The 26,300-nt window shown below is 34.6% G+C and overlaps 1 protein-coding gene across 1 annotated transcript; it reads right to left on the reverse strand.

The window, feature by feature from the left end:
• Window positions 1–4,288: 4,288 nt before the first annotated feature.
• Window positions 4,289–25,859, reverse strand: LOC110628216 (callose synthase 5). The gene is made up of 42 exons (XM_043948615.1): window positions 25,659–25,859; window positions 25,397–25,497; window positions 24,286–24,407; window positions 24,080–24,176; window positions 23,842–23,952; window positions 23,603–23,731; window positions 23,391–23,483; window positions 22,952–23,043; window positions 22,712–22,838; window positions 22,476–22,613; window positions 22,303–22,379; window positions 22,124–22,202; window positions 21,910–22,035; window positions 21,699–21,813; window positions 19,742–20,076; window positions 17,572–17,624; window positions 17,409–17,469; window positions 17,238–17,319; window positions 17,095–17,144; window positions 16,909–16,995; window positions 13,961–14,083; window positions 13,784–13,874; window positions 13,594–13,682; window positions 12,859–13,019; window positions 11,954–12,077; window positions 11,764–11,858; window positions 11,546–11,663; window positions 11,312–11,463; window positions 10,933–11,042; window positions 10,707–10,832; window positions 10,557–10,625; window positions 9,647–9,836; window positions 9,438–9,549; window positions 9,236–9,355; window positions 9,039–9,154; window positions 8,862–8,945; window positions 8,208–8,320; window positions 7,676–7,905; window positions 5,989–6,801; window positions 5,272–5,322; window positions 4,998–5,183; window positions 4,289–4,753 (listed from the first exon to the last, which is right to left on the reverse strand). The coding sequence occupies exons 1-42, from the start codon at window positions 25,837–25,839 to the stop codon at window positions 4,523–4,525; spliced, it is 5,760 nt and encodes a 1,919-aa protein (XP_043804550.1). The 5' UTR covers window positions 25,840–25,859; the 3' UTR covers window positions 4,289–4,522.
• Between the last annotated feature and the right edge of the window lie 441 nt (window positions 25,860–26,300).

The raw sequence follows: 26,300 nt of genomic DNA on the forward strand, positions 1-26,300 counted from the left end.
TAATTTGCTATAAACATAAAATGTGCAATAGAGGCAAAAGAAGATTTTTTTTTTAATTGAATGTGAAGGAAATTCTTGTCGAGTATAAGGATACATATGTCACTCATATCTTATACCAATAAGTTTGACAAGTATACTTTGTATCATATTAACTACACTTTACATGTTTATAATTGTTTACTTAATTATCTATATATATGAATACGCTTACTTTTTTTATTAATTGTTTGCAATTACCCACTGAGCATTAGCTCAGCGTGTTGGTTTTTACCTCACACAGGTTGTAGATAAAGTAGGCACAGCGGAGGTCATCAAAGATTTGTATCAGACTTCAAGACTATTACCATAACTGGTTGTTTGAGTTTCCGCATCATAGAACAGTTATATTTTGGTATGTACATATTAAATAGAGTGGGTTATGAAAGTTATGTAAATTAAATAATATAATTATATATGGATAAAGTAAAAGAGCTAAGCATTTGCATGTTATAATATCCATGGAAAAATAAGGGGGGATGTTGTTATAAAATGTGTGCTAATTTAAAAAATAGTAAGATATCAAATGACAGTTGATAGTATAATTATACGTGTGATTTTCATATGTACTACAGGTTGAAATGTTGATGAAATAGAAGAAACTTGGTCAAAATTTTAGTTTAAAATCTCACATTTACTTTAATCACTATATGAAATTTACTTGAACTATCTAATAACTTGGTAATTATAGATAAAGAAAATTATTTATTTTTTATATATTTAAAAATATATAGTTTGTGACAGTCCTTACTTTGTTTACACTTTGATAGGATAAGAGGTGTTACAGTTATCCTTACTACAACCTACCTCATAAATCGTATCCCTTCACGTACCCTTCACGTACCTTACAGTGGAAATCCCCTTTTGAATTACTCTATATGAAACCACCAAGTTATAGTCACCTACGTGTGTTTGGTTGCTTGTATTTTGCCTTAAATATCCAATCACACAAAAATAAACTTACTCCTCATGCCATCAAAGGTGTTTTTTTGGACTATGCTGCATGATAAAAGGCCTACAAAGTTCTTGATTTGATCACAGATAAAATTTTAATATCAAGGGACATCATCTTCCATGAACATAATTCATTTTCTCTTCTAAACCACCATGCACTAACCATTTACCTCTTCCTATTGTTCCTCTAAATACACTTGACATTATATCAAACTTCTAAAGAAATTCTTATACCTACACCATCTCCTTCAACACTCCCTTCTCCTTCCTCTCCATCCCCACTTCTAAAGAAATTCTTATACCTACACCATCTCCTTCAACACTCCCTTCTCCTTCCTCTCCATCCCCACCATCACCAATTCCTCTTAGATGTAGTACCACAACATCTCTAAACCATCTTGGATGAATGACTTTATTGCTACCCTTACGCATGATGATACTTTACCAATAGCAATGGTCTCTCCTCATACACGGTCCACATGTACTTTTCTTCCTTACAAATATCATCTCACCACTCCTATTTTTAGTCATGTATATAATTCTTTTTTTGCTAATGTGTCACTTAATTGAGAATCATCTTCATATCACCAAGCTAAAATGGATGAGTGATGGGTCCAAGCCATGCATAAAGAACTCACTGCCCTTGTGGAAAATGGTACCTGGCAATTAGCAAATCTTCCCCTTGAAAAAAAGCCTATTGCCTCAAAATGGGTCTATCGCATAAAATATAATCCGGATAGCACCATTAATCGATTTAAAGCTAGAGTCATGGCCAAGGGATATATCAAACTGCGGGTATCGATTACAATGAAAGTTTTTCTCTAGTGACTAAAGTAGTAACCATCTGGATGTTTCTTGCCATTGTATCTGCACAACAATGGCCATTACACCAGGTCGGTATTAACGATGCCTACCTGCATGGTTTTGTTGAAGAAGAATTATACATGACACCCCCTGCTGGATATGCCAAGGCCCAATATGGTCAAGTTTGTCGCTTAATCAAATCCATCTATGGTTTAAAACAAGTTGGGCATTAATAGAATAAATAGTTCACTACAAAATTGCTTGAATTTGGCTTTACTCAATCCTCTTCTGATTATTGTCTATTCACGAAGAAAGATGGTTCATCTTTTCAAGCTCTGTTGGTTTACATCGATGATATCCTTCTCACTGGCAATTGTGAGGAATTGATCGAATGCATAAAGTAATTTTTGAGCTCCACCTTCACAATTAAAGATATGGGCCAGGCTCGCTATTTCTTAAGTATTGAAATTGCCCACTCCCCTGATGGACTTCTTAGCCAACACAAATACATTATGGATATCCTTCAAGAAACAGGTCTCATGAATGCAAAACCCACTTTGTTTCCCATGAATAAAGGCCTTCGCCTTGATGATACTACATGTGATCTGCTAACTACACCGGATAAATACAAAAAAATAGTGGGCAAGCTACTTTACCTCAACATGACTCGATCCAACATCACCTTCACTGTCCAACAGCTCAGTCAGCATTTGCAAAATCCACGAAGCACTCATTGGCAAGCTCTCACCCACCTTCTCAAATATTTACGGGGATGTCCATATATGGGTCTATTTTTTCTCGCATCATCTTCCTTTCAACTTCAAGCATATTGTGATGCTGACTGGGCAACATGCCATACCAACAGACGCTCAATTTTCGAGTTTTGTAATTTTTTAGGATCATCTCTCATATCCTGGAAATCAAAAGGCAACAAAATATAGTCAATCGATCTTCTGTTGAAATTGAATATCGAAGTATGGCAAACACATCCATGCGAGCTAAAATGGATTTCTTATCTTCTTCGTGATTTCAACATCTCACTTCACTCTCCAATTTCATTATACTGTGAAGTGGTTGTCCACATTAGCACTAATCCAACTTTCATGAACGCACAAAGCATATCGATATAGATTGTACATTGTTCGCGATCATATCACCAATAACTTTCTCAAAACAGTTCATGTGTCCTCGAGCATACAACTTGCTAATGTCTTCACTAAGTCCTTAACAATAACTAGTTTCTTTTTCATGTTATCCAAACTAGGACTCAAATACACCAATCTCTAGCTTGAAGGGGCTGAGAAGTATGGGATAATTACCCAGCACATGTAAGCCAAAATATGTGTATAAAAGTGATGTTCTGAGATTCAGAAAATAAGGTTTACAGTAGTTGTATAAGCTTGTCCTTAGAGAAGGGTGTTCCTCTCTTTTTATTCCTTTCTATTTGTCTACTAGTGACGCCTAACGGCCTCTCTGCTATGGTGCCACCTGTCCCTATCGTTCAGGTCCGTATGTACGAATGCGTCAAAACTCCTCTCCACGCCAGACAGCCATTTAATTCCCCCGCACCCGTGCGAGTAGGGCTGTGAAATGACTGGACCTACTGTCCTTCCTCATGTCATGTCGCCGAGTTGGACTTCTCCTTACTAGACCTAGGCTCGTGGGCTACCCAGCCTGCCCCATGTGTTTGGGTCAAGGCTGAAGGTGCTGGTCTAGTCGTCTGAAAAAGGCTTCACAAACTTTGGGCCAACGTTGTCTTCTTAGCCCCGGCCTTACCCAGGAGTGGTGAGGCCCAGTGGTCATCAAAAAGTATATATGATAGCTCTATATTCTATTATAGAGGATTGTAGTGTGTTATAGATTATTCTTCCACCTGTATATATAGAGAATGCATTGTATAGATTCAGTATGAAAAATACATTTCTCTCTCCTGTTTATTGTTTACTGCGTTGATATAAATGTGAATTTCTGAAAAAAGTTTGATTATTTTGTACAATAGACTAAAAAAGTTGGGATATAAACGCGAGTTCAAAAAATTTTAAATCATTTTATCCAACAATTCAAAAATACAAAGTAAAAAATGATAAAAATGCCAAAGTAGGATGAATTTTGGTTAATTTTTTTAAAAAAATTTTAAAGATTTAGTTTAATTATCTAAAATAAAAAAAATTTAAGATATAAATGTAAATTGCAAAAATATTTAGATTATTTGAATTAAGACTTGTTTATTGTATTAATTCGAACCCGGCAGCCGGCACCCACGCATATTTGTGGAAAGACAAAAAAATTTTAAACTTGCAAGCTTTTTCTGAATTTTAATCGTGAATAATAACTAAGAAGATGATGTGTATATATATATATATATATATATAAGTTTTCCTTCCTAAAAAATTAGTACTTTTTTTTTTCCCGTGTGAAAAATATGAATGCCACAGACATAAGAAATAGAACGCATATAACATCAAGAAGATTCAAATTCTTGAGCTTTTCTGCGATACATTGATGAGTTTATACATGAACAAGAAAAATGAAAAATGATCATTTAGGCAAATTATTAATGATCGACTGGTGAGGAACTCAAAGATCAAAATTCTTATAAATTCTTTCTTTCGAAGGACGAGCAAGGCCAAAGATAAAACAAAATGGACACTTTCATGTTGGCACTTATGAACTGTGGCCATGGCCATGACCTTCCAAAATTATAATGAAGATCAAGTAGAGGTAGAACCTATTTGTTTTTCTTCCCGCCCGACAGAATACGTTGGATCTGAAGCCCTCTACTGAATGCCTGGTTGAAGAGAAGCCTGGTCTGGAACTCCGATACAAAAGGGAACCAGGCCAGCACGGCTACTGGTGTGAATATGATCAATCCCATCATGTATTCATATCCTCTAGCAAGAGCCTTCACGGACCCCCACATTTTCACACCCTTTAACAATGGTCTCGATGCTTGTGACATCTGATCATGCAAAACCATGCCTTGTAATGACTCGATTGTACTCGGAAATATTAGCAATATAAACTTGCAAGATTCTCAACCCAGAGTAAATAAGAGTTTTAGTAAAATTAGCATCGATGGCTAGTTTTCTTAATATCTGGAAGTTCAAGTTGCGATACTACACGGTACTAGATATAAATTCACAACCAAACTCATGCAGCAAAACAACCAGTAATATTCCCTTGTTGGAGGAGATAGACGTTACCTGCAGTAGAGCCCATCCAGTGGGCAGAAAGGCTAGCAAGCTTTGAAAAATGTCTCCAACTGTGAGATGAAGGGTAGTAAACAGAATAACAAGAATCACCAGAAATCCTATAAACAGGAACATCTTGAGAAGTCTGAACATCAACTGGAAATCTGCACTAAACTTTTTTCTGCCCTTGGAAACAATCTGCGATTTAATAGGTGAACTGGAGTCATTATATAGCACATCACATGACCACAGAACTTGACATGGATTTGAAGTTATGAACACTAACCTTTAAGATGATCATCAAAGCAACAATTACCAGCCAGGACAGACCATAAACCTGAAATCACAAAAGCAGGTTAGATAGAAGAATATAAAAGCCAAAAAAGTTATGTAGACTAGCAACTCAGCTATATCTTTAAAAAAAAAGAAAAAGAAAGGAAAAAGAAAAAAATCAGCAGCATATGGTAAGCAGTTTTACAGGTAAATTTTATATGTAATCACTAAATTTCGATCTGTCACTTGAAACAAATAATAAAATGACCAGCGCAAAAGTCTACTTAATTTACGGCAAAGTTCAGACTGAAAAAAAATACTGTCATATGAAAAATTAGAAATCTAAATTAATAAACTGTGTTAGTATATTATGTATTCTTTTCTAGACATCCAAGGTGATTTATTGTATAAAAATTAAAAAAATCAGTTTTTTTTTAGAGACAATGAGATTTAACCTGCACTTTTTTCCTCTGACATGAGAGATTTCCAGTACTACACAAAATTATGTTTCAAGTAACCGGAATCAGGCTCCAAAAATATAACGCTACCAGTATCTTTTCTGATGCGGAAGATTTTGAAATTTGGAGTTCAGCACATTAAATATTTGATAATTTAAATGGCCAGTAAGACAATAAACAAAATATATTCCTTTACCATTTTGGACAACAATTATGCATGCCTGAAAATGTAACAGATTGTAGGAGAATAGAAAGCTAATATGTATACTCACAGCAATGCTTCGGCTTTTGCCAGCGGAACTTTGCCTGGTTACTTGTAGTTGATAGACAATTCCATACTGATAGATGATAAAGCGCATGGCAAGAATGATCTCACATATTCGTCCCAGCAATCCAGTGTATAGGAGGTGCTCTTGTTCCTCTTCCCACCAAGACTCCCAGCTCTTGTTTGCAGGTACACCAATGCCTCCTTGGCTGCTTATCCACTTGGCCCAATCGTCCCAATCATCCACAATCTTCTGCCATTCAAATCCTGATGGATTAAAAAGGAAAGGAGCAAACAACCAAGAACCCACTAAGAACCACATTGAGAATGTGAGCAATGCATAAGCAGTTGCATCAGTTGCTGCTTTTCCATATATCTGATAACATATAAGCAATAACATAAGCTCCAACCCTTTGACAAAGTGGCTCCTGGAGTACATCCTATAGTTCTCAGCAAATTTTTCATGCCGGACAACAAAACCACGTCCAGTAGCTCTGTATTTTGCCCCACCATGCAACACAGTTCGTCCAAAATAATGGACCTTTGTACCAAGGGAGAAGGTAAAGAAAACAGCAGCAAGCTGAAGCTGCATGATGATCATGTCACCTAATGCTGTTCTGAACCCCCTCTCCAGTCCCATCTCCATGACCATGGGCAAGGCCATCAAAAGACCTATCTGGACAAGGGATTGTGAGGCCATCGCTGCCTTTAGCGGATCATCTCCTCTAATCTTTGCATATTTTAGTATTGAACCCTCCAATCCACTTAATGACAGGTAAAGTCTTCCATACAAGTAAGCATAAACCGTAAAGACAACCATCTGCATAACACCAAAGAGGCAGTATCAGCTGAACCTCCCATATAAGAAGACACCCTTACCTTCATACGCATGCCCAAGAACACACACATATAAATAAGCATCAATCTATATACTAGGATAATGTTATTTTAAGTTTCACAATCGCCTCATGAATATATAGGACAGCATATCAGACGCATATAACTTTCTCCAAGGTACAAATGCTAATGTCTTCTCTGCTTCAATAGGAAATACTCCCTCGAGTAGGGTTTAAGAAGTTGAGAGAAATTACATTATGCAATAGTCAAGTTAACAATGATATATTGCGTGTAAAACTGCCCTTTCAAAGAGGATCTAATGGATCATTAACTGAACTCTTGCTTGCGTTCCTGAAAACTATCTCAAAAGTTATCATCCTCCCCATTAAGTAAAAAAAAAAAAAGGAAAATACTCAAAATAATATTCTGAAGCGACTAACGACTATAATGGTGGATAATATTCATAAATTTTTTTATGAGAAAAGAAGTGCAAGATAAAATTTTTAAATGTTAATTGAAGTTCATAAGGAGATTAATGAAACAAATTTGAAGAGCAATTTTTATAGATCTTATATGCAGCTTAACATATGGAGATTTGAAGCAAATTGATCGATGCTATAAGCAAACTGAAATGAGTTTTTAAATATTGGCTTTTTTATTCGCTTGCATAAATATTTTTATCTGTTAGTCATTTCCTCTAGTAAGTCAGCAAAGTTGTACTCCGAAACTACTTAATTGTCTTCCATGGCGTTTAGATTTTCTCCCTAGAAAAGGGCAACCCGGAAACTTCTCTTGCCCACACTAAACTACTAGTCCAATTGTTTTCAACTTGAATTTATGCGTATAAAGGGAATTACCATTGCACTTATATAAAATCCAGTTGTTGTAAAATAGCAGGAAAGCATGCGAAAGAAGTCAAAACGATGTCCCAATCTGTAGATATCCCTGCTGAGGGATTGCTCGCCATTTCCACATGCTACTTTTGCTTCAAAAAGAGAGATTTGGTTGAGTCCAACATCTCGACCTTTCCCCACTTGAATATACTCATGATGAGTAATATTCCCACGTCTTAATGTTGAGTTAAAACCTATATATTTAAATGAAGATGGTAAGTGAATGAAGCTGTGGTGTTCCAGGGAAAATAGGTAAAATTATTCAAATTATTTCTCAGCAAAATAAATACTTCAAATTTAAGTAAGAATGCCATAACAACCATTAGTTAAATATTATGTATTAAACTTTATATAAAAAGTATACAAGAATCTAAATGCAAATAATTAATGTATGGTTATTAAGCAAATCTTTATATCGCACCATCTATCTTATAGTTTTCTCTAATTAATTCCTTTGCTAGATTAGAAAAGGTGGCAAAAGAAAAAAGGACACTACCGGCAAAGATATCCTCGCTCAAATTGATACCACGAGAAGCCTTGCTGATACCACCACGGGTTATGTGAAAGATTCTATCAAACACATCTGGATGCCCATAATGGAACCGGATCCTAAAACCAGCCAATACAAATTCAAGATGAAACATTAAACATCGGCATCCATTTTGATAGTAGCATATAAATAAGCCAACTGTTTGTTTTAATTTTGGCACCTTTGGTTCACTTTTTGGCTTATCCTTTTGCATAAATTAAATTTCATCATAAAAATATATATACTCAACAAATCTTGAATTCTTCTTTAGATTGAATACACCAAAGAATTGCCTTCTGCTTTTAGAAACTAACTTTTTAGCATTTTAAATATTAGATTCGTTGATATTAACAAAAAAGAACTTGAAAAATAGCAGAAAGCAAATAAAGCAAACTAACCAAATTGATTCACTAAAAAATATACATCACACGTACCCAATTATCAGTCATGGAGATATCTAAATATTAGCATAGCCAAGAAAAAATAACATGAGAATGAGCGCGCTTGAGCATGACATAGGGAGGGGTTTAGTCATAATGAAACCCGAAAGGTGTGCAATAGATTTTAGTCCTATGAGCATAAATAATCAAATGAAAAGATGAAACAAGGAGAGAGATGTACTTCAACGGTCTTGCAAGAACTCTTTGACCAATGGTCACAAAACTCGTTTCTTGATTTGACATGAACCAAGCCAAAGAAGAGACACTGCAACAAATATGTTAGCAAAATATCATGTGATTACACATGTAATTTTGATGAAGAACAACTAATGATCTAAAACAAAACTTGTTTTCCAACCTTCCTGTGAAGATATGTTCACGAACACCCAAAATTGTAGGTGGACGCACCCCATGATCTTCATGAAATTCTTCAAGAAGGTTACGCATTTTGAATGCTTCTTCTAAGTAATTATCCTGCAACAAATTGAAATGATTAGTCACCAGGAACCAAAATGCATAATGCAACCATAAGGATACAACTTTCATAAGATTTACCTGGTTCATGTCAATGGCTTGAAGAGCTTCACCTCGAGTAAATACTATCGCATGATTCTGATTTTCAGGCTTTCCTTCTCCTATTTTTGCAGCACCTGGCAATTTTATACGATAGATTTCCTTTCCAGAAGATAGAAGAAAAGTAAGCATTTTTGGTACAATTAGTAGCATATAATAATATTCAGAATTAAATGACGATCACCTGATCAAGATTATCAAGAGCTTTGATCAACACAGAATAGTAAACCTTCTGAGTTTTTCCACCTTCGTTTTCTTCAACTTCGTCAATATATGCAACACGTAGAGAGGGATTGCTATAGAGCAGCAGCAGATATGAGTGTATTGAACAATATGAACTCATTGATTAAACTGTTTATGACACTTAACAGAAACGCCAGGGGCAGAACATACTTAACCATCAAATTCAGGATGTCTGTTGCATGGCGATCTCCACTCCGCTTCTGATTTCCATAATTTTGACAGGTAGCGACATATGTGAATTTCATGTCTGCTACTGCCTCTAGTTGAGCATACAGGGATCTCTGGCTTTTCTTATCTTCCTCAGATGGAATTGTAATTGCCTTATAGCCTTCTAGTATCTCTGTACATATAAGAAAAAGTCTGACCTCCAAGCCCACATCAAAACTCTAAAATGTGAATACATCACCATAAGCTTATCCCCATTTAGGTAAACAAGTGAAAAATAATAAATATATGAGCAAATGATACAGGTGCCAAGTACAGGCCTCACAGAACTTACATGTCTTCAACATTATACTTCAAGTTAGGTAATCATCTCAATTTTGGAAGTAAACGATTCAGAAACAATTGCTTTACAACAGGTATTTGCATTTTCATTTTCTCTTCTGATTATTTTTGAAGATATGATTTAACTCTTAATGCTTTATCAAAAAAAGGGGAAAAAAAAAAAGCAATTTGCGTGGCTATTATTCATTTCCATTCCATCTTTAACTTTATAAGCTAACTTGTGTCATGACCTCCCTCACCTTAAACTGAAAAATCTCTTTGATGCCATTTCTGCAACCAACCATACCTAGTGGACCTTTATCAGTTGATTTGTAGTTCTGTTATTTTTAGCCCAATCAAGCAAATACAAGATGCAAATAAAAGCTGAAAGCCAAAATCAAAAGCAAACAAGCAGATTTAATTGGCAAAAGACTATACTTAAAATCCTGTGCAAAAACACTCTCTCTTACAATCAATTGCTCATGAGGCCTAGTTGCTGAAAATGAGAAAATGTTCCACGTTTGAAGTGTATAAAAATTTCTCAAATATGTTGGAAAGAAGCTTTATCGTTTACCAGTTTCAGTAGCCATATCAAGGAAAGCCTGAAGTCTCAGAGCTCGTCTGTAATACATCATCCCTCTGACTGTAACACATATAATTATTAGTAATGGACTCTATACAATGATAAGCAAATTTGGATCAGAAAAAGAATGCATCAAATCACCTGTGCGGAAAAGTGTTTGACCTCTTAAGGAGGCCCAATGACGTAGAAGCAAAATGTTTTCTTCATTTTCCCAAACTTCACTCTCGTTTTTACAATTGACTCGTTCCATGAAGTTATTCCATTCATCTAGCAAAGTTGCAAGATGTTTATTAAATAAGTAATACAAAAACCTACTGAAAAGAGCAAATCATAAAGCACGCAATGATAGTTTAAAAAGCTATACTACCTGGGTAGATCTTTTGCAAGTAGTATATGATTGATACACCATCCTCATTCTCCATTTCAAGATCAGATTTTGAGTATATAGTCTCTTCACTGTAGTATGGGGTCATTACACTGTCCATGGCATGAAAGTAGCCTTAATTGAGCACTATATGCTTGCTTTGCTCGAAGAAACACAACAGAATTTCAACTTCTAGAAGATTCATAATATATTCAACATCTAGATTTCCCATATGTACTTCTAACAGAAATATGAGTGCAGAAACTAATTTCGGTGATGATATGAATGCGCTATATGCAAAGAACTTCTTCCTAACAGTTAATCCTGCTAAAGAGCAACCTTATGAAACAACTCCAAGATCATTTATTGATAAATAATGCACCTGAACGAAAGCATTTTACGGACTCGAGGAGCACGTGGCATATCCATAAACAAGGAATTAGTGAAGAATGAAATCCTTCTACGCGCTTCAAGGTTTGTTGGTACATCCATGGCAGATTCTTTTACAGTCAAAAGGAGATGAAGGCGTTTTATCTAAATCAACATTAAGAAAATTTTCATCAATGCTTACATATAATGAGAGATTAAACTATATTTTTCTTCAATACAATCATACCTGTTCTTCCCACTGTGCTGTCATTGCAGGAGGGAACATTATAGCAGGTTTTGTATCAGTACCAGAGAAAAGTTGCCTTCCTGAATCCTTTCCACCATGTCCAAGGTCTACCAATTCTCTATTTGTTATTACATAAGGAAACAGCAAGATTGTCAGTTTTCTTAGAGAAAACAGATAGATTGTAACACCCATACTAGGATGAAACAAGGTTTACCAACCGGTTCTCATTCACCATCATATCACGGGTAACTACTTCTAACATATCCTGTAGCAATAATACCGCATTATCTCGTTTGGATGGATCACCGACTTTCTGCAACATGGAAAAAAAAGTAGCAAGTTTTAAGCCATGAGAGATTCAGATTTAGTAAAAGCGTCATGGAGTCATAAATAGTACAAATGACTGACCAAAATCTCAACGAGGTCCACAAATTTCTTGCAAAGAGCAGGTAAGGGACCCATTCTGAAATTTGCAAGAAATGCATTCTTTGAAATGTTGCTTTCAACTTCTTTGATGATAATGCCAATTATCCTGGAACGTTGTAGCATGGATTACAACCCAATCACACATCTCTAAAATGAATAACAATTCAATAGACATAATTTTCAAAAGAATGGAATTAAAGGCATAAACAGTAAAGAGGATTTTCAGCCTAACGCGTTTCAGGCATATATATGCATGTAACAGCCAAGCTAAAGCTGGCCTAAATAGCTCTTGGATCTATTTTTTCATTTTTCCAAAATGGTTAACCTTAGTTATTTAGTTTCTAACTAACTATATATAAACCTCAAATTTTTCCCCTCACCACTCGGTGTGGGACAAGAGTGGGACGTCACAATATACATATATGAAGAAGAAGAAAACTTGGAGCAGGAGGATAAGGCATCTTCCTAAACTAAGCGATGCTTTATTTATAACAGAACCCCACACTTGTTTTATGCCAGTAGCACAGTACCTCAATTTTGTAGGTTTACCAATTCTACAGGTGCACATTTTAGAGGGGAGAGAGCAATAGTCACGGTGAGAACAAAGAAAATAATCATCAGAGGAGATTCTGATATCTAAGGGAGCAACAAATGTGAAATATAAACCACTAAAGCACAAAACACATCGAAATTTTAGTTTTTCATTCTGGAGCCAATCTAAAGAGCAAAAGCAAATTGCCCTTTCCAACTTTATGAAGCCATAACAATTGACAAGCTAGCCCCTAGTTACGATTGCCAATATCTCAAGCTACCAATAAAAGGAAATATAAAATACAGAATATGGAAATGCATTATCCCATACAGAGTAATAGAGTATCAAGAAAAACCTTTTCTCATTTTCTCCAACCACCAGGATATTGAGGACATGCTTGAAGGACTCGTAGCATTCTATCACAGCACATTTCATGTACTCATCAGCACAAATACGTTTCCAGAGGTCAGCATCCTTTGACCGGAATTGAGCTGCCATATCCAAAGCTATCGGGATCTGAAAATGAAGAAAGATGTCAATAATTAAAAACAACCAATATACAATTTGAGAGATATCGCAGAGGACAACAGATGCAAGTGAATGTCTTGTGTAATAAAGGTTGCTACTGGAAGGCAAGAGCTTTTACAGGGCTGGTTTCCTGGTCGTTAGCTGGATCAAGATTAATATAGGAGGAGATTTTATAGCCTCCTCTGGCCTACCTAGTGCTGTTGGCGTATATCATTATTCACATGGAGCCTGATTATTAAGTTTCACATGATTTGAGCAACCACAGTGGTTATATGGGAAAGAGTATCCGCCAATTTATTGCAAAGAACTGAACTATCAAGTTGTACCACATTTAGCAGAAGGGAATTTGGAGTTGATTGGACGGAAAATTATGTTTTTAATTTGGAAAGATACATGATTTTCCATCCTTTTTATTGGGAGTTTTCTGTTGGTGGAAATAGCAGGGGTCAGAGGACCCTGCATGTGTTCCATTCAATTTAGGATTCAGACCCTCTTTTCTAACAAATGTAAAATAAATTTAAAAAAAGGATGTATTTAAATCTTCAGAGGCAAATATGAAGACCTTGCTCGCTAGCAGAAATGGTGGCCACTGAATTAATTTGAGGCTAGGATCTGATGAATAAGGAACTAGCAACAAATCCATCTCCCTGTATTAGAAGAATGACCGTATTATTCTTAACAGGAAATTTAAAAAAAAAAATGATGTTGGCTGTAGCAATAATAATATATATCCGTGAAGGAGCCTTTCCTATCACTGATGAGATCTTCTTCACGGAAACTACATATAACTTCATTCCACAACTGAGCAAATTTTGCAGCCTCACTTCTCCTGCTTGCAGTGACCTACATAGAAATAAATTAATAATAATTGAAGTATATGCAAATGACCACAAATACTAGTGTCAAAAACTTCAAATTATCAGTATAACCTCTGCGAATCTCTTTGAGAAAGAGAACCCTTTCTTTTTTGTCTTATCAGAAGGCACCAAATATGTGTTAAATGCACCGGGCAAGGATTGGAACCGTGATCTTAGCATACCTAGAGTTCTTATCTGTAAAGAAAGAAAGAAATGAACAAATCAACACACCATATATTTTATGTTCTAAGTTCACAAAAATTAAGTCGAGCATTATAGTTATTTCACTGAGAATTTTATGCTTGCTTGATAGTGCAAATCTAAATTGGATGTTTTGAATTCAACTTCCATTAAATGGGACGGAAATTTATGGGAAAGAAGATGGCTATCCCGTTGTTAGTCCAAGGTTAGTGGGTGCTATTATGAAAACTAAGAAGCCACTCCTATGTTGTTCGTCACGACTCTTGCAAGTAAGAAGCGTAAATGGACTTCAATTGCCTTCAACTGCGCAGCACGTAGTCTCCTACCAATGGTGAAGTCAGCCTTCACACAGAAAGGTAGTTCAACAAATTGGATTGAACTGAGGAAAAAAGAGCACATACGGAAGCTAATATAAGTAAGGAGGATAGTTTGTACAAAGGAACACGTGTGCAAGTCAACGGGCAAGGAATCTGACGGGTGAGTCTCTTGAGAATTGCACCGTTGACCAACCTCGATCATTTGTGAAGCGTTCAAGTGAAAACATGTCTATCGGGACCTAGAAGACTATGCCAGAGAGGAGCAAAACCTAATGTTTTTTCTAAAATCATGCAGAAAAAAAAAAAAAAAAAAAAAAAAACCTGCATGACCAAAAATTATTTTAGAATTGAGGGAACAAACTAGTTGGTCTAACACTTAAAAGTGTCTAACCAGCTTGCTTAGTAACAAATAAGTGTGCCACTTAAACAAGCAAACTGGTGTTACAAAACCATCTCAGCAGCATAAGTGATATGGCATGTTTTTTTTTAACGTTACATTTGTTTTATATTTTTGGTATTAAGTTAGTTATTTAAAAATAAATATTTAACATCAATTTATTTTATTTTTAAAAATTAAGAAATTATTTTTATTATATAAATTATTAAATAGTTTTTTTAATAAATTCAATCAATGAAATGAAATATTTTAATTTCTCTAAAAATAAAAAAATTTAATGTTAAATATTTATTTTTTAATAATTAAATTTAATAAAAAATATTTATATAAATTTAATGTAAAAAAAATACATAAAACTTATCTGCCTTTTTCTTTAATGGTAGTTGAAGCAAGAAATTTATCTAGATTTAGATTTAAACAGGAGAATCGAGAAATGTAACCGCTGCGACTTTTAAATAGTTGAGTCTATAAATGTCAAATAAGAGGGACTTGTTTACACTTATGATGAAATGGCTTTGTAATACTATGTTGCTAACACAGCACACTGGTTTGAGTAGTGTCGAACAAGTGTGCTATTTCAGCAAGCTAGTTGTTAGATATTTTGAGTGTTGAATAATTAATTTGTTATGTTTGTTCGCCTGTTGAACAAGTATATTATCCCCTAAATCTGAAAATAATTATTAGTAATGCATAATTTTTTTTTTTTGTTTTTCTGCGTTATATGAAAAAAAATTCCAAAGCAAAACTCTAGTGGAGGCCTACAGGACTGAAATACAACTCATTCTTCGGATTTGGGCATAGGGGCGAAAGACTAATAGTATCATCTAGTAGTTGGTTCCCTTTGAAGTTTCCCTAGAGCTGAAGCTCAGGACTGAGTTCTATTGGCTAAAGCCAATTATTAGAGGTATCGAGGGCACAACACCCGTGACCCATTCTCAAGCTTTATATAGGTAGGATGGCGTGGCTACTAGCTGAGACGCCGTTACGAAATCGAGAACTGTAGACCATTTTTGGTAAGCAGAATTAGAAATGCAGGATGAACCAAAGTTGGGTTACGGCGCCCAATTAAACAGTAACGTAGAATTCACGGTGGGTGTTGGTCAATTAATAGCAGGACGGTGGTCATGAAAGGCACAATTCGCTAAGAAGTATGTAATGACTTGTTGCATTGTAATTTTTCTAGAAGGCTTGAAAATAAAATTTTGCTTGTTGGCAATCCTGAAATCCTGCTATCAATATTTGCTAGGTGAATGTATGTCCCTTCTTGAGTTAAAGAGATCTGACTAGAAAGAAGTTAAAACTGTTGTTGTAGATATGGCCATTCTTTTTGTACTACTTTTGCTATTACGTAAGCAGCCTACCTAATGAATCTATGTTAAAAATTATATTGCCATTACTGTATTCTATGAGGTAGAGATCCTCTGTTTTATTTGTGTTTGACGTGAGTTTGTGCGACTTTCCTGTGCTAAGAAATTTGAACATCCTTTTTGAATGTAAAATGAATTTATACTCTCACCAACTAAAGCATGTCTTGCACAACGTAGGATTAAAAAAAGGGTTCACATCGGCGGTGAATGCCTACTTCTGTAGCATTAAAGGCCATTTAGCTATTCTCAGGTTACTATTATGAGCTTCGAGAATAAATAAAGGTCACTATTATGAGAAGACTAAAAACAGGGTTGACATCAGTGGTGAACTTTAATCAATTTAACAATGTACCTCCAAATATCTAAGCAATATTTAGTTTGCAGTAACAAAGAACATACAACATAATCATACCTGCTTTTCTAGAAGTTATCGGCCATTTAACAATTCTCAAAATTTTGATATGGGTGGTGATGAAAGTAGCTAGACAGGATAGCCTACTGCACAAGTCTAAATTTATATTGAAGTTTTAATAATTTTTCCATTTCTAGTTTTATTAACAAAGCATAGTGTCCCCCCAAAAAAGTGTGCATGAATGGTAAAGGAATGTACGATATCGAAGCAAGATAAATATGTCCACATGACTTCTTCCATATAATGTACTAGGTAAGGTTTATGCTTTCAAAGTTTTAAGCACAAACAACAAGAAGAACAAATTAAAAATTATTTGAGGGGGTTACCTCTCCCAAGCGATCAAAAGCTCCAACAAAGCCACCATATATAGTTGAGTAAATAGCATACCAAATTTGAGTATCCATAAAATAGACCTACATTACAATGCACATATATCTTTACCATTGAACAACTGAGAAAAAAAATTTTTGATCAATATTAAATTAAAATTAGAAATGATGGAGAGTACACACCAAGATTACTGGTGCCCAGAGCGACAAAACTGCTCCAAAATTGTGTTTAGCTAGAATCACGAGAGAATTGTTAGCATAGATTCACAGGATAATTGCTAAAATAGATCGAAAATTTAGTTGAGAAAGTGAGAGCAGCCAAATACCATTTGGGAAGAACTCATGCCACCTGTAATCTACATGCTTAATTTTCATTATGTCTTTTGTTGGCTTCACCAGAGGTTTTATCTGAAGAAAGAATATCTGTGTTAGAAGAGATTTTATCTATTTTGCAATGTAATAATATCGACGATGGCACCTAAAAAGTTAAAGCCAACCTGGACAAAATAGCTGAATGCAAATTTTGAACACAAAAGTAGCACCCAGAAAAAGGTATACCTGCGATCAAAAAGAAGATTCAGACAATCAACAAAATTCTAATAAAAGAAATTCATGAATGAATACAATCACTATATATCATGAACTCTTCTGAAAACATACTTTATAAGTGCAAATTGACTTTCGTGCATTCCCCTCCCAATATAAATTCTTGGCTGCAGACAAATAAATGAATTAAACCAAGGGATAGTTTTCTATCTCAGAAATTTGAAGAAGAATTGGAAATTGCTTGGATTAATTGTATCTAACAAAATAAACAAGCGTGACGTAACTTTTGAAATTTAGTAAGCCAATGAATAGTGAAGAGTCATTCTGAGAACATAGTAATTGTTTAATCTAAAAATTGCATGCTATAACTGTAAGAGTCGCAACATAAAAACTAGATAGATAAAAGATTGACGGCTTGCAGCACCATATGCATATTTGAATTGCAGTAACTATAAAGCGAAAAAATATAAATCACACCCAGTTGCCAGCTTTAATCCACTAATTGAAATGCAACTCAACCATATTTGGGAAAAAAAACCGTTTCCATATCCTCCCTTAAGACATTATGTTCTTGCCCTTACGGAAATCAAGTCAAACCAATAACTAATTTTTCAAGCAAGTAAGATGCTCTCTAAGTTTAAAACTCTACACTGTATCAGCTAGTACTCGTTTGTTTTTTTTTCCTCTTTTGATCTTGTAATTGTAATTTCACTGGTTTTTAAAATTACACTAAAATATAACGATTCTACATGCGTGCACCGAGTATATATATATGATACACAAAAGCTTAGCAAAAAGTTCAGGGCTGCTTAATTTTAGCCATATTATGATCCATTTCCCACTAACTTGCTCATATAGGAAGTAAATATATTAATATAAGAAGTAAATATTAATAGATGGATCAGTTAATTAATCTTAGAATTGTATAATCATAAACTTGATTTTTCTTTCTATTTAGATATTGTCTCTCATGTATAAATAGATTGTAATCTCTATCGAGAATAAATATTATCATTCTACATAGTATCAGAGCTAGTCTCATAGAGATTTAATTTCTCTCTCGTCAAGTTTTAAAATTTTTGGAGAGTAGTGGTTGAGTCAGATAAAACGTGATTTTGGGTTACTCATAAAAGGTAACATTTTGAAGACTTAGGACTCTGTTCATTTTGGGTTAACCATAAATGATAATATTTGGAAACTTATAGCAACATTTGGAGATTTAGGACTGTTCACTCGAGTTATCCATAAAGGGTAACATTTGAAAATTTAGGGTTCCGTTCATTTTGGGTTACCAGGGTAACATTTGGAAATTTAGACTCTATTCATTTGGGTTACCATAAAGGATAATATTTGGAGACTTAGGGTTCTGTTCATCGAGATTACCCATAAAGGATAATATATGGAGATTTAGGACTCTGTTTATCGGGGTTATCCACATTTTGAGACTTAGAGCTCTGTTTGGATTATTCATAAAAGGTAACATTCAGAGACTTATGACTCTGATCATCGGGGTTACCAATAAAAGATAACATTTAGAGACTTAGAACTCTGTTCATTTAGGTTATTCATAACGAGTTACATTTGGAGACTTAGAGATTTGGATTATCAATAACAATTAACATTTGGACACTTAGGGATATGTTCATCTGGATTACTCATAAAGGTTAACGTTTAGAGATTTAGGGTTCTGTGCATTTTGGTTACCATAAAAGGTAACATTTGGAGACATCGGGCACTATTTATCGGATATTGTTCATAGAAACTGTTCACGGCTACTGTTTATCAATTACTGTTCACGGGTTCTTCTTATTTTTTGTTTATTTTGATTATTTTGGGTTGGTTGTTTTTATGACTGAAATTGATTATATATATGTAACAAGTTGGACATGATTAATAAATATGTTAATATAAAAAGTAAATATTGATAGATGGATCAGTCACTTAATCTTAGCATTGTATAATCATAGATTTGATCTTCCTTCCTATTTAGATATCATCTCTCATGTATAAATAGGTTGTAATCTCTATTGATAACAAATATTATCCTTCTACACCACTAACTTGCTCATGGTTCACTGATAATGGTCTTTCTCAGTGCAAACAATGAGAATTATGTTTTCCTTTATTCTATTACATAATTAAGCTTTTTTTCCAATTACTTCGAAGTTCAATCAAGAAAGAGATATGGTGATATTCTTATTAGCCAATTTAAGTTTCAGTTCTAATGCAATTCAGTACTTCAGAATCAAGTAAGAAGAGTAAAGAAGAAGTGAAGCATAAATACCTGTGACCACCACAAAAGGAATCTTATAACAAGCCAGTCTGAGTTCTCAATCCATCTTCGAAACATGGGAAAGATAAACAAAGCAGCAGACAAAATATTTGGAATCAAATATACTATCACGGCTATAATGTATAGCGGAGGAATTTCCTTTACATCACGAAGGAATGACAATGAATTTCTGATTCTTTTCCTGGACACGTTAAAGGCCTGTGCATAACACAACGGAAGAATAACCAACCATGCAAGACTAACTATTATCTTCAGAATGTTTCTCAACACATCAGTGAATTTCCATCTGTGGAACCCCGGAAAATTCAGAAAAAGGTCCAGAATACCTAAAAAAAGAAGAGAGAGAAAGAGATAAAATGAGATGAACAGTAGACTTGAAATGTAAGCACTGTTCACCTGAAATAGTGCCAGAAAAACAGATGGTGAGTTAAAATTGGATACTATGAGCTTTAAGGAACAAAAAATTCCAGAAGAGTACCAGAATTTTTTGCGATACTATCAGCTAAGCTTTTTCTCTCTCAAATCCATGATAAATCAGGCAACCATTATCAGTAGCAACCAAACATAAAAGGTGGAATAAGAAACAGATTAATGCATTAGACACGCATGCATGCATACATACATAATCATAAGAAGAAGCAAATTGGACAGAAATCGAGCAGTGAAAAGGTAAGGTTGACAGTCAGAAATTTATCAAAGAAGCAAATGAGAATGGCATAAAAGCACTGCATTATTGAAGGCATAGAAAATTTTGCTACCCATAGCTAGTACAATTTTTATACTGAATTCTCTCTTTTACGAAGAACTGAAAAAACAGGCTCAAAGCACTAAATGCGAAGTTGATTGAACAAAATTAAGGTACTATTAGGTGGGTGACTGTTTAAAACCACAATGCCGCTAGGAAAATTGTTAGATGGACTTAACCCATTATTGCCCCAATACATATAAATATGAGTATTATGGGACTCACATCTATATATCTTGGGTCCATATAGACTGAATTCAGATAAGTTTTTCCATACTCATTATAAATTGTGATAAATAATATATAGATATCTGCAACAAGAGAGAACAGTTTGTGAAAAATTTTTATTTTCCAAAGCTTTCAATACGTTCATTTCATATATTCCAGTTCTAGAAATCATTCAGTTAATTATAACTTTAAATAGATTCTATTCAGAAATATGAGAGTTTCACATTTGTTACGATTTCATAATAATACTAATTTTTATCATAGCAAATCATTACATCAAAATAAGATAAAACATATAGGAAAATAATAATTATGACATGACTTTATAAAAAGTGATTGGGGAATGAGTGATATAGCACTACTCAATCAAAACGTAAGAAAATTATATGACATAGCTGATCATTTATTTATTTTCTAATGAACCATTTAATATACAAAAAAATTTTCACCTAGCAATTCTCCCCTTTTTCCACTGTTGCTAGCTCGTTTGCACGAGCTATTGACAGGGGTTCAAGGACTATAGCCAAAGCATCATAAGGTCATTCTTCTTAAACTTTGAATGTTAGTTACTACAGTATGCACGTGTATCTAGGAAACCACTGCCTTGGGGCATAGTATCATTATACAGTGTCGAACGTTGCAGTCCAAAGCACACCCTGCCATATTTGCATTAAGAAAACAGACAACTGCTTCAAATCAATCGTTCCAGCTATTCCCTCCGCGCTGAATTTTTAGTCGAGCATTTTCAGTTAGGTTTTACAAATTTATCCATTACTCATTTACCACATCTGATGATGCCAAATTTGAGAAGTTCACAATATTACCCTTGATCGTAAGGGTTTTGAGAAAAAATAGAGCGGTGTAGGAAATGTGAAAAACTTGCACGTAGTGAATGCAAAATTCGTATGCACTTGATATTTGAAAGATGAGAAAGACAAACAATTTTAGATGAACAATCAAGTCAAAATACATTACTTTGAAGAAAGCGAAGAAAGGCTGCCGTAATGAAGATACTGGATACGCTATATACGACTTCCTTTTGAAGAATTTCTGAAAATGAGGCCCCACTCCAAGCAAAGATAACCATTGCCTGCAATATGCAGTTCATTCATTAACTTGCTCTGGTGCTCAAAATTATTAGAAAAATTGTACCAACTTAGGATATCTACTATGTCAAACAGAGTACCTGAAGAGCGAGTATATAAAAAGTCCACAAGCGATCAAAACTTCGGAAGATGTGCCAAAAAGTTCGGGTTTCAACAAAATACGATTTGCCAGTGCTTCCAGATTTTCTTGGAGAAGCCTTTCTTCCCTGTATGGCAATTATATTAGAAAGAGACCAGAATATCAATTCAGTTTACGAGTTGAGTTTTGGCAACCGCCAAAAATATTAAAAGCACCTGTCCCATGTCCTGAGTTGATCTGAACAATGTTCCATCATCACGCATGGGCCAACCAAGGGAGAAGCAGTCAGTTGACCTGTACAACGTATGCCAACATCGAGCATTTAACCACACAAGTAAACATAAAAACAAAATTATTTCTGATGATATAAGAAATCTATTAAATCAAAACTAACCAAAAATACTCATTTAGATCATCATAATTGCACCATTTTGTATGAGAAGCTTTTCCATTTTGGCACTTACTAGCTTCCTGGAAAAATTAAAGCATATTTTTCATATTTAGAACAGAGAAACCTCAAGTTTGACCACAGCAGTCGAACTAGCGTTACTACTAGATCGAACATACCTTTTGAATGACACGGTAAATGGGTGTTATCACCTTCCTCAAGAAGGCCTCATCATCTCCCCCATAAGAAGGCTTGATATTTTCCCCAGTAACAATGCTGACATTTCCGGCTAATAGGCCATGAAGTTCATATGCCATCTAAACATTTATAACAAAATTATGGAACAGTTAATAAATTAGAGCATATTCTGCTTCTTCTAAACAATAAATCCATTGGTAGCAGTATGAGCACTTACATTGTGAAAAATATAGCATAGACATTCTGGCATGAAGCGAACGTTGGCTGCTTCACCCCAGATAAGAAGATATAGACCCATGTAAAGAATCTTTCTCTGCTGTATTTCTTGCTGACCTTGAGGGAGACTATAAGAAATGACACAGATCTTAATACTATGAAGGTTGTAAAGAAGCTCCCATTGAATTATGAACGCATTGAAAAGTCCGCAGGGAAAATTAAACAGATTCTTATATCTAACCGTAAACTGTGTTTTCGTCCTAAAAACTTGCACCAATTTTTGTAATTTTTAAAAATCTTGTTCATCACAGCATCAACAGCTCGTTCATCTAGCTGCGTAGAGGAAAATTTTTACCAAGACTCAGTCAATAAATAACATATGCAGTTTGAAACTCCTCATAAAGAATATATAAAAAAAGAACAAAAGCATACATATGCATCGAAACCTTCTAGCAAGCAATATAATAAAGAACTAAAAATAAATGAAATTGACTAGAAAGTAGGACAAATTATTTACTATGTATACACCGCATGATTCTCTTCAGCTCAAGCTATGAATTCAACATTCAAAAACATTTAAAAGCGATTACATCTTGGATGCTTCAATTATCAGGAGAATGCATAACATTTGTCCAAGATCCAAAATGATAACAAAAGTAAAATGAAAGATTAGTAAATGCCTGATTAAGAGGTTCCGGCTTGGGGTTAAGCCTTATATGATTGTCAGCAAGTAGTAAAATCAAATGCTCCCTCTGGTTCCTGACATTGTCTCTCTGCGTTCACCAATATAAATAGCTCATTAAGCACTCTCTGAATACCATCATCATTTCTTAGCTATGAAGATTTCTTTTGCTTATGTACTGCTCATTTAATTTTTGGGTCAAGCACATGCCTGGAAGCCAAACATGGCTCTTAGCCAATCGAGAAGGTCTAAATCCCCAGCTTTTTGCCTCTGCTGCTCAAATGATGTAGGCCAGTTCAAGCCACGAGTGTTCCAAAGTGCAGCAACAGCAGCCTTCACCTGGCATAGATAAACAGGGAAAGCTTAAGCAGAATCAAGACAAGCACCGAAAGACATGATGAAGGAATAACTCACGACAGCAGAAACAGGGAGATGTCTCGCGGTCTTACCTCTTCAAGTTGCATGATAGACTGTGAAGCCCCAGCAGAGTCCAGGGGAAGAATGTTGTATGGTGCATATATTTCTTTCTTTTCTTGGACATCTCTAGCAGCAGCAATAATCTGCCCGGTAAAGTCATTGCAAATATCATACTCCACGAAACTTCAGAATGGCATCAAAAATGATAAACGTAGCAGCAAGGCTACTAGCCCAACAACCTAGAATGGAAATATTAAAATGGTATCTAACCTCAGGGGCAACTTCTTCAACTTTTTCTGTCTTATTGACAGCGCAAAGGACTTCAAAAAGAACTCCTGCTGTCTGATAGGCTTTGCCAAGTTGAGCTCTGTGAGGAAATATGAACACAATGTTTCAATTCACACAAAGCACGATAAAAAAATGGGAGGACACTGCGAAATTATCTTTTGAAAAAATGACAATAATTATGCGCTAACCTGTCTGCCTGCTCTCCCTGGTCAAGTGCTCTAACATAGTGTTCATAGTACTGCTGATAAAAGCTCTCTATTTCCCGCGCATCAGTCTTTTTCACCCGAGATGCAAGACTGGATGCATTGTCCTGAATGGAAATTTACGTAAGGTTCATAACGGTGAACCTTATAACAATATTAACCATATCACAAGAAATTTTGCTAATTGAACTCTAAATTTCTATGAAATGATAAAATTATATTTGTCTAATTCTATAAATTTAGATAAAATTTTGAATATAATCAATAATATGTGTGATCAATATTATTTTTTTAATAAATTATCAATAATATAACTGTATATAATTTTTATAAATTTAAAAGTTGAATAAATTATTATTTTAATTCAGATATTTAAAATTAATATAGGGGCTTAAATATATATTCGGCCAATATATTAATATTAGACAATAATGTACATTTTATAGTGAATATATCAAAATAAACAGCTGAATAGAGACTTTACCGACACCAATTACCCTGTTCTTTTGCAAAGGAAAAGGCGTTTGATATGATAAATTAAACAATATAATAGTAGTTCTATCATATGGGAACCCCAGTTTGGTGTAGTGATTCAATAAAAATTACAGAAAGAGATCAATAAAAATTCGTCATTCCAATAAAAGTGAATGTTCAAAATTAAAATTACTTACAAATTTCTAATTTTTTAAAAAAGATTTTATAAAAAATTAAATAATTACAACTATTCATATGATAATTTTAATAAATCATAAAATACACTTAGAACTATACACTCATTCATTTTGAATTAAAAGTTTTTTTTTTCTTTTTTACCACGAAAAGGAATATCTCAAAAGATTTCATCCACTTAAGTGAGAGAAATCAAGCTACCTTGATTAGCAAGAAATTTACTTTCATCTTTTAAAAATGAATATATTCATGTTATGTGCAAAAAAAATGGAAGTTTATTGATTTAAATGTACCACTAATGTTTGGTAACTTTTATTAGCCCGCTATTGTTCTACGTGTAAAAAACAATTATTAAATCTCAATTAGATGGTAAAACCAACTCATAAGTTGTTAAACTGGTCTAGAAAATTAATCAATTGAAAATTACCCTCTCTAATCTATGCAGCAAAGATGTTTTGAACTGCCTCACGCCGCGTCCACTAGAGGTCGGATCCAACCTGTGCGCTTTCTCGAACGCATAAAACCGGCCTATACCCAGAAAAAAAAAATATATATATATATATATATATATATATATATATAACAAAAAAAATTTCTATGATCGAGAAAAATAAAAAAGTTTATTTCAAAAAAATATAGAGAAATAAAAGTTCATTAAGAAATAAAAATAAATAAGGCAATATACGAACAGAGATAGGCGACGCGAGGACGCTCATTCTCGATCTCGTTGGCAATGCGGAGGATTGGAGCGATGGAGCCGAGGGAGGAGGGAACGACCTCATTGTCGAAGACCTCGGTGGAGAAGGTGGTGGCGGCACTGCGGGATGGCCGCCGCGTCAGCGATTGCAGGTTTGGTTCTTGAGCCGACATTGATGATTAATTAAGTGCTAGCTCGGGAGATAGCCCTCTCTGCTCCTTAGCTAGCTCTCCACGTAAATATGAATGTACGTCTCGTCTCACCTTTACTCAGACCCTGGTTAAGCTATTTGTAGCAAGCCTTCTATATACGCAAACAGCCTGCCAGAGAAAATCGATCATTACATGCATTAGCTTTTCTCACAATGTCTATCTATTATTATTGCTCCATACACTTGAATTTCTTTAAAATTTTATTATCTTAAAACCGACATATCTTTGCTTCATTCTTTTCCTCATTGTGTTTGCTTTCATTCATATCTCCTTTTAATTTTATTACAAACTCTCTTCTTCTCTTTCCAGTGATTTCTCGCCAACCAAATTAGAGAGGGTGAAAAAACAAGAGCATTATAGAAATTGGTATCGTGAATCTCATTCTCATTTTTCTGCTGTATTTCTAGGCAACCAAACAGTAG

The sequence above is a fragment of the Manihot esculenta genome, chromosome 12 (genome assembly GCF_001659605.2).
Source record: "Manihot esculenta cultivar AM560-2 chromosome 12, M.esculenta_v8, whole genome shotgun sequence".
NCBI lineage: Eukaryota > Viridiplantae > Streptophyta > Magnoliopsida > Malpighiales > Euphorbiaceae > Manihot > Manihot esculenta.

What these genes read in the sequence shown, in the direction of transcription:
- LOC110628216 (XM_043948615.1), bottom strand. Translation starts at nt 25,839, where the DNA reads ATGTCGGCTCAAGAACCAAACCTGCAATCGCTGACGCGGCGGCCATCC. An exon ending in TTGAAGAAGTTGCCCCTGAG is followed by an intron (nt 23,953 to 24,079) that starts GTTAGATACCAT and finishes TTTACCGGGCAG; the next exon opens with ATTATTGCTGCTGCTAGAGA. An exon ending in CATTCAGCTATTTTGTCCAG is followed by an intron (nt 17,320 to 17,408) that starts GTTGGCTTTAAC and finishes TTCTTTCTTCAG; the next exon opens with ATAAAACCTCTGGTGAAGCC.